At 43.4% G+C, this 17,375-nt stretch overlaps 1 protein-coding gene across 1 annotated transcript in view; it reads right to left on the reverse strand.

Moving 5' to 3' along the window:
* Window positions 1-17,375, reverse strand: part of DPP10 (dipeptidyl peptidase like 10) — a 1,181,383-nt gene that overhangs the window by 23,122 nt on the left and 1,140,886 nt on the right. Inside the window, exon 21 of the mRNA XM_029605348.1 lies at window positions 14,063-14,117. Within this exon, the coding sequence (XP_029461208.1) occupies window positions 14,063-14,117 (55 nt within the window). The remainder of the gene's footprint in view (window positions 1-14,062; window positions 14,118-17,375) is intronic.

Raw genomic sequence — 17,375 nt, forward strand, 5'->3', positions numbered from 1 at the left:
GCGCACGCTGCCTGTTCCCTCCGCCCTCCCCCCCACCTTCCCCTCCCTTCCCCTACCTAACCCACCCCCCCCGGCCCTATCTAAACCCTCCCTAACTTTGCGTGCGCCGGCCGGCAGCCCCGCTCTGTCCTCCGGTCCCGGGGCCTGGTCCGGAGGCCTCGACCACGGGCCGGCGCCACGCCCCCGAAACGCCGCGGCACGCCCCCTCCCGCCCCTTTTCGAAAGCCCCGGGACTTACGCGTGTCCCGGGGCTTTACGCGCGCCAGCGGCCTATGCAAAATAGGCGCGCGCGCGCGCGCAGGGCTTTTAAAATCCGCCCCATAACTTTTTAAAAATCCGGCCCATAATTTTTGATTTTTAAAAATATGCACGTAACTTTATATGAGTGAATGTGTGTAATTGGGCAATAATCCAAGTATTTTCAAAGCAAACAAATGCACAAGATTTCTTTGGAAAATGCTTGCTGTATACAATTCATATTACTACCATGTGGTATGTTTGAAAATTACTTTCTTATATCCCAAAAGGCAATGCAAATGTGTTTTTGGAAGCTGGTGACCAACAAACAAATGTAGCAAATTACAAAGAGAGATGAAAGATTAAATAAGGTGAAGAATTTTTACAGAATTCTTTTACATGCATCTGTCATAATTCAATAATAGCATCTGAATGTTAGAGGCCAATTTAGTATCATGTTATTACCTCATATCACTATATATCAAATTAATCTGCTTTCTAACTTGTCTTTTGTTTCAAATGTGATATTCTTTTCAGAATCACACTACAAAAAGGAAATAATGAATATGGATGAGCAATTAATTTTATTACTAGAAGAATAGCCTATTGTGACAGAGGATACAATAGGAAGGCACAGATTAATTTAAGGAACCACCTCCAAGTATCTGACTCAGTTTATCTTAAGCCAGAAACAGGAAAGGAATTCTGGTCCCTTGGTAGGAGATTAAGTAGACAGGCTTCAAAGGGAACAGGAAGGCCCCGAAGAGAAAAACAACTTGTAAGTTTTGTAAATTATCTGAGTTTGTAAATGTTACTTGCCAGTCTGCTAAAGTACACTGCCCTGTTTTTGCTTGTTTTTTTTTTTTTATTATTCTATATAATAAAGAGTTTTGTGTGACAAGACTTCTGGAGTCCAGCAACCCCAGGGCTCCAATACATCTCCAAGCCAGACTGTTTCCAAATTACATCATATGGTGACAGTAATGGAATGTATCCTTCAAACCTAGTACATAGACAGAAACCCATAATCTTAGCAGCAGAGAAAACATTTTTTTTTTCTGGGGCCTGGCTTTGACTGCAGCTGCGTCTGAGAGACAGCAGGCTAAGGGAGATAGCCGCCTGGAGAGAGGGAACATTAAGTTTAGACAGAGCCGGACAGGCAAGGGTTTTATTTTATCACTGTAAGTCAATTCAAGGTTGGGGCCCTAAAACCAGGCAGTGGGCTGCTAGAAGATGAAGCCTCTGCCAGACTTGTGACCATTAAGGGAAATGGAGTGTTTACTGCAGACCATGACAGAAGGGAAACAGCAACTGCAAACAGTGTTTCAGAACCAGTATAACCACAGAGGTGCTGCAAAAAAAATATAAATCAGCAATAGATGTCACTGACCAAAATAGTACCAAGAAGTGTACATGGCTACAACCTAGCCATCGCCCTTTTCTCTGATAATCCTTAAATGATGGCTGGGGAAGAATATGATTGTTGCATCACCAACTTTGAGAGAACTTGCCTGCCTGGTAGGTTGGCTGGAAGCCTCAAGGACCACTTGAGAGAACTTGCCTGCCTGGTAGGTTAGCTGGAAGCCTCAAGGGCCATTTGCTGGGACAAGGTGCTTACAGGCAGCAGTCAAGCTGCCTTCCAAGCCACCAACCCAGCGAGGAAGGCCGCTATCTTCAAGAGGGTTAAGCACACCTCAGAAGAGTACAAGTATAGTACCAGTGAGGAGTTTTACTATCTAGGAAGAGCCCACATAGCCTATTACATTGCCTCAAGGCCAGTGGATGGAATTAACTAGAGCTGGAAGCCAAAATGGGCATGGAAGTAGCCAAGCTAGTACTCCTAGAACAGTTCCTGGATGGGCTGGACTGGCCTATGTCAAAAAGGGTATTTCAATATGCAAAGCTGATCCTGGAAACCACTTTGGATGTAGTTGATGCCTTTCTCCAGGCTCAGTTGAAGCCCAAAACCCTATAAATGAAAGAGAAACCACCAGCACAAGGCTATGGACACCACAGTCTGAAAACAAAATTCCTGCCATGTGTTATAGAGCAGGATAGGCTTGAGTTTTTATCCCAGTCACAAAACCCAGGCCAACCTTCTTGCTTCAATTATGGCGAGATGTCACTTTGTCTGTGACTGTCCCCACCGGGAAGATAAACCCATGGATGAAAACTTAATAATCCCACTTCTGCACTTTTGTAGACATTCCCTGCTTGGTGTTCTCAACCTTCATGGTTCCAGTTGAATTAGATGGATTCCTTACCTATCGTTACTAGATTCAAGGAGTATAAAACATATTCAAAGAGAATTGATTACAAGAAAATACTAACTCTTTCCTATATTCATGGAGACCAGAGGCAATATCTGACTATCCAGATCTTGTTAAAGACTCTAGTTAGGCATGCTAAAATTGAAGTAGGCAGGCTCCCTTGGATTCCTTATCCCATAGTGCCGGGGTAGAACTACCCAAACTTTGGGAACCTCTGGAGCTGGGTGATGAGCAGACCGGCTAACTCTGACAAAGATGAAGCCTCATTCCCAGAGGTCTTTCCTTTAAGACCTAGACTTGTATGTTAAAAACCCTATGAAACCCTCATGTAAGCTAGAGAAACATAACTATACTCATCAATTAGGGGCTGCTGTAGGCAGCATTTCTGAGTCAGCAAGATCCTATAAATATTCCCTCTGAAAGAAATGGGAGGAAAATCCCAGTAATTTCAGATGAGCCCAAACAGAATATGAAACCCTATGGTTTGCCCAGGAGCATGTACACATGATAGATGGAGAATTAGTTCCTGGGGCAGAAAGTAAAAACCTAATTCCCCCATTCCTTATAATGAAGGTAGATCTGGTATACTGAGTAGCCAAGGGAAACTCAGGGGGTTATTTTCTAAAGCTATCGCACGCTTGCGCTACCAGTGCAAGTGTGTGATTATCTAGAAAGCTTAGTGCACGCATGCGAAAGCAACATCGGGGCAGAGTCGGCCCCGGAAGAGGAGGAGTCGGGGCGGCACCGGGGCTGGCTCTGCGAACACAGCGCATACAGCGAAACAATAAGCTTCCGTATCACTGCCTATTTTGCGTCGAATAACTACACCTTTTATGGTGTAGTTATTCAGCACGACGCCGGCACCGCGGAGGTGTGATCGCTGCCGGCTAGCACAGGACCGCCCCCTCGCTTCGCTCCCCGCCCTCTGTTACCGCCGGGATCCACTATGCCTTGCGGCATTAGTGAATCCAGGCCTTAAAGCGTGAGATGTTTGTGCAACTCTTAGTATCCCAACTGTACCATTAACAAGGGTTATGGCTTGCCCACAGTAACCTCCTAGGGGGCACCTAGGGGAAGGGAAAACTCAAAAAAAGATTATGGCCAAATTCTATAGGCCTAGATTGTATGAGCAGTTCAGGACTATTATATCAGTCCTGCCCTACCTGTCAGTTCACCAGACCTGCAGAGGTACGGGCAGCTCCCCTGGTGCCCATGCCTATTACTGAGACATCTTTTCAGAGGATTTCCAATGACTTTGTGGGTCTCCTGGAAAGGTCCAGCTGAGAGAACAAGTATATTCGAAACATCCTCAACTATACAACCTGGTATCTAGAAGCTATAGCCTTACAGAATATGAAGACTCAGACAGTAGCCACAGCCTTGGAGGAGGTATTCTCCAGGGTTGATTTACCGAAGGAGATATTAACTATCCAAAAGACCCCATGAGGAAGGAAGTTTGTGCCCTCTTGAATGTGAAGACCTTGTGAACCTCAGCCTACCACCCACAAACTGCTGGGTTGGTGGATTTAACAAAACCCTCAAACAGATGCTGAGGAATTTCATTATGGAAGATGACAAGAATTGCCCTATATATTGTTTGTGGTATGAGAAGTTCTCCAAAGTTTGACAGGATTTTCCTGTTTGAAATCACATATGAGAGAAGACCATGAGGGATTATTAATGTAATCTGGGAGAAGGAATCCAGTTCCAGATGGAACCTGATCAATTATGTGATCAACATGTAGGAGCAGCTAAGAAGGGCAGGATAAGCTTCCTGCCTATGCCTGGAGAAGGCCTAGGCTCCCCAAGCCAGGGAGTATAACAGATCTGCCGTTGAACAGGTCTTCTAGCCTAGGGAATATGTCCTCGTATTGCTACCGTGTTCAGAGAGTAAATTCTTGTCCTGTTGGCAGAGTCTGTATGAAGTACTGGAGAATATGGGTCTTCTGGATTACAAGGTGGATCATAAGAACATGCCATACTGGGCCAGACCAAGGGTCCATCAAGCCCAGCATCCTGTCTCCAACATTGGCCAATCCAGGCCATAAGAACCTGGCCAGTTCCCAAAACTGTCTATCCCATGTTGCTGTTGCTAATAATAGCAGTTGCTATTTTCTAAGTCTACTTAATTAATAGCCGGTAATGGTCTTCTCCTCCAAGAACTTATCGAATCATTTTTTAAACCCAGCTACACTAACTGCACTAACCACGTCCTCTGGCAACAAATTCCAGAGTTTAATTGTGCACTGAGTGAAAAAGAACTTTCTCCGATTAGTTTTAAATGTGCCACATGATAACTTCATTGAGTGCCCCCTAGTCCTTCTATTATCCGAAAGAGAAAATAACCAATTCACATCTACCCGTTCTAGACCTCTCATGATTTTAAACACCTCTATCATATCCCCCCTCAGCTGTCTCTTCTCCAAGCTGGCCAAAAGGAAGAAAGCTCAGATTTTTCCATGTGAACTCCTAAAGAAATGGATGGTGCTGACTTGTGGCATTGTCCAGAAAGAGGACTTTGCCTCTGACACCACACAAACCATTGGTCCAGTACAAGTTCCATTTGGGGACCAACTCTCTGCAATACAGGAGGAGGATCTGGATTTGATAGATAGCCAGCATCAAGATGTCTTTTCCAATACAATAGGACGAACATAACTCGCTTGTCATGATAATACCTCTCTAGGAATTGTGATTCAACAACAGCTGCACCAGATTCCATAAGCTATATGTCATGTGCTAGATGAAGAAGTGAAAGAGATGCTCTAGCTCAGTGTAGCAGAAGAGTCCAATAGCGATTAGTCCTCACTTATTGTATTGGTACCTATCCTGAATAGTTGCATCCAATTCTGTATAGACTTCAGGAAGATTAATGAAGCCTCAAAGCTGGAGGCCCATCCCATGCCTCATGTGGATGAAATCATTGAGCACCTAGAGACAACCCGCTATATCTCCATACTTGACCTGACAAAGGGGTACTAGCAGGTCCTGCTTATGCCAGCAGCACCTGGAGGGCACTTCCAGTTTACAGTCTTGCCATGTTTACTTCATGGAGTTCCAGCTGTGTTCCAGTGCTTAATTTACTGCCTACTATGCCCACAGTACGGAAGACATACCTAAGCCAACTCCAGGAGATGCTTACAAGCTTATGAAAGGCTGGGCTGACAGCCAATCCCAAGAAGTGCCTACTAGGGGGGCCAAGAAGTACAGTACCTGGGATACTCCCTTGGAAGAGGGATGGTCCATCCCTAAGCAAGGAAAGTAGAAGCAATCACCTGGGTCAGAGTCGCATAGACAAAGAGCAACGTGAGAGCCTTTTTGGGCCTTGCTGGATACTATAAAAAGTAAGGATGTGCGCTGATTTTTTTTTTTGTGTCATTTTGTGTTGTTATTGTTTGATTTCATTTTTAAAATGGTTTGGGGGTGTTTATTTCTGGTTTCCCTGATTTTGGAGTTAGTGCGCACTAACTGAAAATGTTTCAATAAGTTAAAAAGTATCACTTGGGAAGCAGTTCATTAACTAGAGGTATGGTTCTACATTCCTTTTGGCTTTCTCCTCAGTTACTTGTTTGTGTTGCCAAGATTGCAAGGTGGTGTTTGTGGGGAGATGGTCAGTGCCTGGTAACAAGTGTAAACAAACAAGTGATGCAATACATAATAGCATTAAGTTCTAGTCGGCAAAGGCAAAAGCAAAAGCAGAGGCAGCCTGAGTGTGTGGCAGGTGACCTCTTACCCCATACAGTTACCCAAGTTACCCTCACCCATACCAGGCTGCCTCTCTCTTCCACATCCCCTCTCACCAGTCACCCCCCCACACAAAACAAGCTGCCGCTCTCTCTTGCCAGTCACCATTGTAAACAGTCTCTCTCCCCACCTGTCACCCCATAAAGTCAACCCAGTCATTCCCCTTTTCACAAGTCACCCCCACGTACATCAGGCTGCCTCTCTTTCCCCAGTCATCACCTAACCAGTCTTTCTCCCACCTGTCACTCCTTACAGTCACGCCAGTCACTCCCTCTCACACTAGTCACCCACACACACAGCAGGCTGCCTCTCCAACCAGTCTCTCTCCCACTTGTCACTCCACACAGTCACTCCAGTCACTTCCCCTCTCACCAGTCACCCCAACACCAGGTTGCCTCTCTCTCACCAGTCACCACCTCAACCAGTCTCTAACCAACACATGACACACCAGTCATCCTGTTTACTCCCCCTCTCATGAATCATCCACACATATCAGGCTGCCTTTCTGTCATCAGTCACCATCCCAACCAGTCTCTCTCCCACCTGCTACCCCATACATTCACCCCAATCACTTCTGCTCTCACCAGTCACCCCCTCCACCCAAACACACAGACACACATCAGGGAATTCAAAGTATGTATATCCCAAAATACCAGGGCACCTTTCCTAAAATACAAAGGGATTGGCAAATTCAAAATATGCATTTGCATTACATGCTTTGGCTGACTAGAACTTAATGGCCATCCCTCCATAAACACCATCTTGAAACCTTGGCAATACAAACAAGTACCTAATGACACAGCCAATGGGATTGCAGAACCATACCTCTGGCTAACAAACTGCTTCCCCAATTGACACTTATTAACTTATTGGTAACATTTTCAGTTAGTGTACACTAACTATGGTTAGTGCATGAAAATATTCAGTTAGCATGCACTAAGTCCAATTCATGTGCACTAACATGAAATACTAATTTTATGAAATTTCATCTCTTTTTTTTTTTGTTTCGTGGTGCTCCCAAAACAAGACAAAATAGACAATTTTGTTGCCATTGTCTATTTCATTTAAAATGAATTTACATCCCTGATAGAAAGTATTTTCCAAATTTTGGAGAAAAAGCTGAGCCCCTCATCTGACTACAAGGCTCCAGAGAAGGTCAGATGGTCCCCAGAAGTAGAAGAGGCCTTTTGGAGGCTACAGAGTGCCTTGTGATCAGAGCCAGTGTTGATGAGCCCAGACGTCAATAAATCCTTCGCAGTCCAAACTGATGCCTCAGAGGTAGATTTAGGGAAAAGATGGTTAGGGACACCCCATGGCCTTCAATAGCCAAAAGCTAATACCAAAGGAGAAGAATTACTCCAAAATAGAAAAGAAGCACTAGCTGTTGTGGGCCTTAAAAGCTTTCTATTACCATCTGCTAGGATGCTAGTTCACCCTGGTGAGAGACTACAAACTCTTATTTGGATTACCCCAAACAAAACCCAAGGAGAGAGTCATGAGATGGTTCTTGGCCCTCCAACCCTTCAACTTAAAGGTTCAGCTTTGAGCTGGGAAGAGAAACATCTACACTGACTTCCTTTCCCAGGAGGTGTCCCTGGTTTTGGCAGGTGCTCAACCCAAGAAGGCTGAGCTGAGAAGAAGGGTGTGTGACAGAAGGTACAATAGAAAGCCACAGACTACCGGCTCAAAGATTGTGGTCCACTCCACCTTAAGCCAGAGATAGGAAGGGAATTCTGGTCCCAGAATGGTTCCCTTGGTAGGAGGTTCAGTAGACAGGCCTCAGAGGGAACAGGAAGGCCCCAGAGAGAAGAGCAAAGTCAAGGATATGTCAGGACAATGTACCTATAAGCTCTGTAATTTATCTGAGTTTGTAAATGTCACTTGCCAGTCTGTTGAAGTAAGCAGTCCTATTTTTGCTTGGTTTTCTTTTTTTGGGTGGTATATAATAAAAGGTTTTTTGTTAAAAAGACTGCAGGAGTCCAGCAACTCCTATCCTCTGGTATATCCTCAAGCTGGTCTGCTCCCAAGTTATCATATCTATCAAAAATGACACAATGGAAAGGCATAATGAGGTGCACAGTGGCAGAATGAAAAGATTGTGTGGTCACATGTTTAAATGTGTAAAGATGATGGTGAGTGTAAATGGTTTATTTCTTTCCAGTGTTAGCTACTCTGCTTATTGGGTATGGTGTTTGCAGCTAACGTGTGTTAGAGCTATTATCTGATTGTGAGAGGCTGTTCATGCTGTATGGTAAGTTATGGAGTGAGGATATATAATAGTTGAACTGAATTCCAGTGCAAGCAACGCTAATCTGGGTTTCTGTTAGAAACTGGCAATTGGGTAACTATGGTGAGTAAGTTGCAAATGAAATGACTCTCCTGCATGGCTGCCACAACCCATCTGTCTCACCAGTTGTAGTATGCCTCGACTCTCAGTGTGTACATATTCTGGGTGGGGGTGAAGTGGGGTTGCATGTGTGGGCGTATGTGTATGTATTTAATAGGTATGGTCTGTGACTACTTTTACATGTGAGTGAGTGTGGCTGCAGAGTGTGAACATCTGTGAAACTTGGCATATCAGCTCTGTGTGTGTTTGTGTACATGGAAGTGAGTGGGTGGTATGAGCATATGTTAAAGTGAATTATTGTGGGTCTGTGCAGTGTGGCCTTTGTCTCTTCAAGTGTGGTTATATATGAGTTGGGGAGGTGGGAAAAATTTGCACAATGGAGTATATATGTGATTGGGCAGGTTGTTGGCATCATGTCTTTGTGACTGAGTGGGAGAGGTGGGGATGATTGCGTTGGCAGGTTGTGAGGGTCTAACCAACCATTTTCCCCTTTCTTTCCTGCATCACCATTTCTTCTCTCACCTCTCTGCTCCCTTCTCCAACTATTTCCTACCCTCTCCTTTAGTTTTATCCCCCTCTACCCTACATGCAACCATGTAGCAGCTTCCTTTCTGGCCCATGGCCAACCATCTCCTGAGCAGAGTGCTAGTGCATATATGGTGGGGGGAGGGGGTAGTGGAGTTGCATGTTTGGTGTTGGGTGTATGTACATAGGTACGGTCTGTGCTACTGAATGTGAGTGAGTAGTGTATGCATCTGGGTCAGTTGGTATATGGGCTCTATGTATGAAATGCATGGAAGTGAGGGGGTAGTGTGAGTGTGTGTCCATCAATGAGTGGATCTGAGTGTGGTCTGTGGGTGGTGTGGGCTCTGTGCAAGTGTGGGTCTGTGTGATTGGGGAGGGGTGTGAACTCTGTCTGCGACTGACTATATGGGTCAGTGTGAAATGTTTGGCTGCTGTCTGTGTGAAAGAGCAGGTGGAGTCTGAGTGATTGAGTTGCCGGAGTGTGACTGCTTGATGTCCCCATGGCCTCTGACTCTCCCTTCTCTTCAATTTCCTCTGCCACACCATTTCCTCTGTCACCTTTCTTCTCAGCTATTTTCTTTAACACCCTTCCCTTCTGACTTCTCTTTCTCACCTCCTCCTCCCCACCATCTCACTGAAAGGTAACTGATTCTCTGCAGCAGTGGCAGAGCCCAGGCTTTCTTGCAGCTATGCTGCTCAGTGTCTCTTCCTCAGGCTGCTCCTTGGGTCACGAGGTGCCCTGCTCACTACCTGTTTCAGCGCTTTCTGTTTGAGTCATGGGGCGTGTCCTTTCCAGCAACTGCCCAATCCATGCATGCTTTGTCCTGCAACTTTAGCTGCAGGGCTCGTGTTCACTCCACGGGGCATGTCCTTCGCAATAGCCAGTCACTTCTGTTGCTGCCACTGTGACAAGTGTGTACCATGATCTACCCCTGTTTCAGGTCTGAATGCTCCCACTGCAACGTTTTCTGACGTTCATGGGCTCTGGATTCCTTGGAAGCCAGGCTGCACTTAGTAACACCGTAACATAGTAATGACAGCAGAAAAGGACCAGACCGCCCAGCCAGCTTCTTATGGTAGTATCTGCTACACCATGCAGGTTACCTCCATGTTTCTCTTAAGGACAGCAATTGCCGCTTCAAGCAGGTATCCCCAAGCCTTACCATAAGCCATAAAAAATTTACTACTAGCAAGATTATTACCGGGTGAGGAGCCTTCTTGAAAATTCAGACTATGCTGCTTGAGATGCTTTGCTTATGGACTTGGCTGTGCTTTTAAATTTATGTCTGCTAATTAGTACCTGAGACCATAAAAGTCAGGGCCCATGTTAGTTGTCATTTGAATCAAATTCCTCTCTCTCTCTCTCTCCCCCCCCCCCCCCCCCATACACACACTCACCATCAAAGCAGAGAGAGATTTTGCAGTTGCATTAAAAGAATCAAGTCTTATTAGTTATGGGTAATAATCCCGTGCCTTCTGTTAAGGGTAGAAATGGCTGCTCCGTGCAGGTTACCCCCATGCTTTTCAGTTCCCTGGACCATAAAAGTTGAGGCTAGGGTTGTAAACTGGCTCCAGATTTTCAGGACAGGTTGATCCAGTCCTGGTTTTACTTTCCTGCAATCAGGAACTTATAGTCTTGCTTTTGTTAGGGAACGCAATAGAGAAATCAAAATAAGTCCAAGCATGAAATGGGGTGTTAGATATGGATATATTGTAGAACTACACACACACACACACACACACATACATATACATACTTGCGAGATGCTCAAATAATTATTCTAGCTGATCGATGAACACTACCGTAGCACTCTTCAAAAATCCTACTTGAGAGGTGTTAGGTTGAAAGCTCCTGCAATTATAGTCCACTCAATAATGGTTTCTTGCATTACAAACGTACTGTAACATAGGCAGGACCAATGAAGCAAGAGGGTAGGTGATCTAAAAACGCCGTGTGGGCAAATAGTGGATTAGACACCAAATATTGTCCAAAAATTCTTTTATTTGAATGGAGACACAAGATTCATACTCTCGCACATACACATACATATCTGAAATAGGCATCCATTCATTCTCACAAGCACACAGCTCCCACCCAGGCAGGCACCTATTCATTCTTACATACACTCCACCACCCCCCAAACCCCAGGCAGGTACCCATTCATTTTTACACAGAGACACACACACACACACACACACACACACACACACAAGAACCTAAGAAATTGCCATGCTGGGTCAGACCAAGGGTCCATCGAGCCCAGCATCCTGTTTCCAACAGAGGCCAAAACCAGACCACAAGAACCTGGCAATTACCCAAAAACTAAGTAGAACCCATGCTACTGATGCAATTAATAGCAGTGGCTATTCCCTAATTGATTAATAGCCATTAATGGACTTCTCCTCCAAGAACTTATCCAAACCTTTTTTGAACCCAGCTACACTAACTGCACTAACCACATCCTCTGGCAAGAAATTCCAGAGCTTTTTTGTGCGTTGAGTGAAAAAGAATTTTCTCTGATTAGTCTTAAATGTGCTACTTGCTAACTTCATGGAATGACCCCTAGTCCTTCTATTATTCGAAAGTGTAAATAACCGAGTCACATCTACTCGTTCAAGACCTCTCATGATCTTAAAGACCTCTATCATATCCCACCTCAGCCATCTCTTCTCCAAGCTAAACAGCCCTAACCTCTTCAGCCTTTCCTCATAGGGGAGCTGTTCCATCCCCTTTATCATTTTGGTTGGTCTTCTCTGTACCTTCTCCATCGCAACTATATCTTTTTTGAGATGTGGCGACCAGAATTGTACACAGTATTCAAGGTGCGGTCTCACCATGGAGCGATACAGAGGCATTATGGCATTTTCTGTTTTATTAACCATTCCCTTCCTAATAATTCCTAACATTCTATTTGCTTTTTTGACTGCTGCAGCACACTGAGCCGACGATTTTAAAGTATTATCCACTATGATGCCTAGATCTTTTTCCTGGGTGGTAGCTCCTAATATGGAACCTAACATCGTGTAACTACAGCAAGGGTTATTTTTCCCTATATGCAACACCTTGCACTTGTCCACATTAAATTTCATCTGCCATTTGGATGCCCAATCTTCCAGTCTTGCAAGGTCCTCCTGTAATGTATCACAGTCTGCTTGTGATTTAACTACTCTGAATAATTTTATATCATCCGCAAATTTGATAACCTCACTCGTGGTATTCCTTTCCAGATCATTTATATATATATTCAAAAGCACCGGTCCAAGTACAGATCCCTGAGGCACTCCACTGTTTACCCTTTTCCACTGAGAAAATTGACCATTTAATCCTACTCTCTGTTTCCTGTCTTTTAACCAGTTTGTAATCCACGAAAGGACATCGCCTCCTATCCCATGACTTTTTAGTTTTCGTAGAAGCCTCTCATGAGGGACTTTGTCAAACGCCTTCTGAAAATCCAAATACACTACATCTACCAGTTCACCTTTATCCACATGTTTATTAACCCCTTAAAAAAATGAAGCAGATTTGTTAGGCAAGACTTCCCTTGGGTAATCCCCTTAGGCAGGCATCCATTCATTCTCTCTTACACACATTCACTTGGCAGCCTCATAACCTCTCTTGCTTCTCCGATGACACTGTCACCATCACTGCATGCCAGGGAGGAGCCAATCCATTGTTGAAGCTGCTCTGCTGCTCCTCCTCCTCTGTGCAGGCCACACTGAAAAATCGTGGTTGTAGAATTTCCTCTGGGGGGGGACATCACCTCCGACCACTGACATCCAGGTTGAAGTAATCAACAAAGGCCTGCGATGTGAGGCCATTGTTGATGACATTGAAGGTACCGACGGGCCGGATCTATTAGGGCAAATTGAGGAGAAGGAGGGCTGGAAAAAAGCTGCTGTTAGGCCAGGTTTGGCCTGTTTGCTGTAGTGAGCCCACCCTTGCAGTACAGGGTAGTCACAGAGGGGAGAATAAACAGATGCAGGCACCCTTCTGAGTCAGATTCTTCCCTGAATCCATGATCTTTTCTTTCCTCAACCATATCCTCTCACGCCACTCTTTGAAGACCTTACTGGACCAGAAAACATACATATTTGTTTTCTGATTTCCTGGAATTCTCTGTTTTTATTTTGATTTATTTAGATTTATATTCCACCTTTCAGCCACTTCAGAGCAGATTACGTATTCTTTAATCTCCTGTCCTGGGGTCTAGCAGCTCTGCCAGTTTTCCTCATAGCACTGATGTGTGGGAGGAACGCAAATCACAGGTACCTTTTGTACTAGCATACCTTGCACCATTGAAACAAGTAGAAAGTACATGCCAGAAAGTATGCACAGTGATTTGCAAATGACATTAACATGCATACTTTTGCTATTTGAACCTAACACTGCCCACTTTTACCCACATATGGAGGAAGGGGGGCACAGAGCAAATTTTCAAATGCTGAGGTCAATATTCAAAGGTTTTGTTTGGCTAACGTTTGGAGATAGCCAAACAAAAGCCAAGGCTTGAATATTTCCCCCCCACTGAGTGGAAAACGTTTGTGTTCAGATTCATAGTGTGCACAAAATTTATCTGCATAAAATGAGGCAGTGCTGAAAGTGTTCAAGGGATGGGGCCAAGGTTTAGCCGATGCATGCAGATATTAATCGCTGTCAGGCTACTGTTAAGTGCATAAGTCTGGTTGGAAAGTTATTCATTTAAAGTTAACTGAATAATCTTATTCAGGTAAGCTCCACTGAACATCTGGATTGAATAATGCGCATAACTTTGTCCAGATAACTTACCCACACACCAGTTCTTGGAATATTAACCTCCCTGTTTTTACATGAGTATAACCTTTAGATTATCGTCCCTAAAGGGTTAAGAAAGCACGCAAACACTAAGCATATTATATTGCACATTTAAAAAATGATGCAAATGAATGTTCTACTAATTACCTTTCCAAATACACTCAGTCTTTTCGGGTCAATAAAGGGTTGCTTCAATAGCCATCTGTAATAAATAAAGCATTATAAATATAACTACTGCTTTCTAGTCCAATATGTAAATGTACATCTGCAGTAAAAAAGAAAAAAAATCAAGTTATCCAGTTAAAAATACTTAATTAAAGAAAATCTTGAACATAACATTTTAGAAAATAATTAAGCTAAACTTATATTTACAGTTTTGAGTTGGCGTCCATGTACTAACATCTGGACAGTAACTTACCTTAGAATTTACTTAAGCATGAAAGTTTTTGATGAGAACATCTGTGATCACAATTTAATGAAACCTGATGATCACATTCCTGCACTGTACTTACAAGAAGGTGCAGTATATGATATTGCTAAACTTACTTCAGATATTTAATAAATTTGGTCAGTAGTCACGTTTATTTACCAAGCAAAACCTGTGACAATATTCATTATTTATGGTATTTATAAGCAAAGAAACAAATTCACTTGACAAGAGTACAACCAAATTCTCAGCTTACAAAAAATGATGAACAGGTGAAAGGAGCATATCATTATATGATGCTCACTGCACTAGTTGTTGTAATTGCTAAAGTGATGGCGCCTTGTTATAATCATGTGGCTCCTTCTTGCCAACCTTATAACTCATATTCATTTTACTACTTTTACTACTGAATTTTCTGATGTGTGATAAAATTGTGATATAACTTAGGCAAAAATCAGTCCACATTACTATAGACTTGGCTGGAAGCTGTTAGAAAAGGAGCAATATTTAAAAATAGCACTTCTTTTCCTATCAGATGGCGACCATGCTCATGCTGAATCAGATAAAAACTTATCTGTCTAACTTTGGAGGTACATTCAAAAGTGCAGCCGCACTATTGAATCTAGCCAGCTATCTTAAAGTTAGCCGGCTTTAGGACAGGTGTTTGGTCTGACCAGACTTGGGCCTGGATTCATCAAAATGCACTAAATATCGCCTGCGATAGAAAAAGGGGCATGTTTTATAGTAATAAGCAGTTTATCACACTTTGAGATACGTGCCAAAAATGTGGTATTTCCTACATACAACCACTGGGGGGACCATGTTTACGATGAGAGAGAGAGAGAGAGAGCCTAGCCATAATACCCCCCAACACTAGATAGGTATTTATATCTCTATGGGAGGCCTACCTAGTAACTTGAGGTGAGGTTTAGGTATTAGTGTAGGGGTTAGGGGAGACGTACAAACAGAAAAGTGCTCTCTTGTGAAGATTTGATGACCCTCGGAGTGAGGAAACTCACTCAAAGATGAGATTTGGGCAATGTTCTCTCAACCTAGCTTGATGTTAACCAGGTAGAGAGTCTATCTAGCTAGGTTGAAAGAACATTGCCCAAATCTCATCTCTGAGTGAGTTTCCTCACTCCGAGGGTCATCAAATCTTCACAAGAGAGCACTGTTCTGTTCGTACGTCTCACTTTGAATGTCAAAGTGGCCCCTAACTCCTACACTAATACCTAAACCTCACCTCGAGTTATTAGGTGGGCCTCCCATAGAGATATAAATACCTATCTAGTGTTGGGGCATTATGGCTTCTCTCTCTCTCCCTCTCCCTCCCTCCCTCCCTCCAGGAGCCTCAAAAGTATTACAACAGGCATTTGAGAACACATTGCCAAATGCGATAAAGTCTTAACACAAGCTATTGCATGGCTTAACACTACTGAAAAAGGTGTAGCTAAAATCAGTGTTAAAGCCGTGCGATAGGGCTTTGCAAAATGGTAAGCCCGCCCCTAACTCATTCTCTTTTTTGGATTTGCATCGCACCATATGATATGGTACTATCGCATGCGTTAAAGGCATTTTCACATGCGATAAGCCCTTAATGCATGCAAAAATGCCGTATAGCATTTTAATAAATGACCCTATTATTCAGCTAAGATATCCATCTAACTCTGAATATCAGAGTTAGCTGGCTAACTTAACTTCTTCCAGTTACACCTCTGAAATGCCCCTAACTTAGGCCTAGATTTATCAAAAAGCAGTAAATATTGCATGCACTATAAAAAAGGGTGTGTTTTATGGTAATAGTCTATTTATTGCAATGTGTGTTATCTTAGCACTTCACATAGGTATTACTGCACTTTGTGGTAACACCACAAAGTGCTCATTTCATGAGAGAGAGAGAGAGAGAGAGAGAGAGAGAGAGAGAGAGAGTATCTACAAGGCCTGTCTAGTAGTTAGCTATTTATGCTACTCTAGGAGGCCCACCTAGTAACTCGAGGTGAAGTTTAGGTAGTTGTGTAGGGGTTAGGGCCCACTTTTACATGCAAAGTGAGACATAAGAGCAGAACAGAACACCTAACTGAAGTATTTTAGTATTTCAATGCATAATTCAATGCATATCCAGCATAGCTCTCTGCTTCAATGGCGGGGGGAAAGAGGAAAAGAGGATTTATATTCAGGCAACAACCAACAAGGACTGAATTACATAGTCTGGGTAAACAAATAATTATGGGTGTAGCTTGCTTGTTACGATGGTTACTACCCCGAATCAATTAAGCCTGATACTTCACTTGGAATACATATCCAGCGCAACTCAGGGGGGAATAAAGAAAAGAGGAATTATATTCAGACAGCAACCAACAAGGACTGAATGGCACAGGCTGGGTAAACAAATATGCGTGGGAGTAGCTTACTTATTGCAGCAGTAACTACCCCTAACCAATTAAGTTAGATACTTCACTTAGATGCAGCTCCAGCACTGCTCTCTACATCAATGGCGGGGGTGGAAGGTAACTAGAACCAAAACGTTACTAATAAGGGCCAAGAGTAACAGATAAGTATGAGAAAAAAAAAGTGTGAAAGCTTGCTGGGCAGACTGGATGGGCCGTTTGGTCTTCTTCTGCCGTCATTTCTATGTTTCTATTTCTACCATTTCTTTCTCTCTCTCCACACAGTGCTCCTTATCACCTTTCAGTTTCACTATACCACTCCGGGCCTCCCTTTTTTCTCTGATACATCTGAAAAATGTTTTGTCTCCTCTCTTTAACTCTTTGGCAATCCTTTCTTCTGCTTGACTTTTTTGCTTATCCAATTTCTTTCTTCATCTCCCTCACTGTTAACAGATATTCTTCCTTCTTTTGGGATCCTTTATACTTCTTGAATGCTGCTTTTTTTGCCTTAATTTTTTCAGCCACCTCCTTAGAGAAGCAGATCAGTTTTTTTCCCTCTTACTCTTCTTTACTTTCCTAATATATAGTTGGTTGCCTTTGTAATAGCTCCTTTTAATTTGGCCCACTGTTGTTCCACCTCATCTGT

This window comes from Rhinatrema bivittatum, chromosome 6 (assembly GCF_901001135.1).
Source record: "Rhinatrema bivittatum chromosome 6, aRhiBiv1.1, whole genome shotgun sequence".
Taxonomy (NCBI): Eukaryota; Metazoa; Chordata; class Amphibia; order Gymnophiona; family Rhinatrematidae; genus Rhinatrema; species Rhinatrema bivittatum.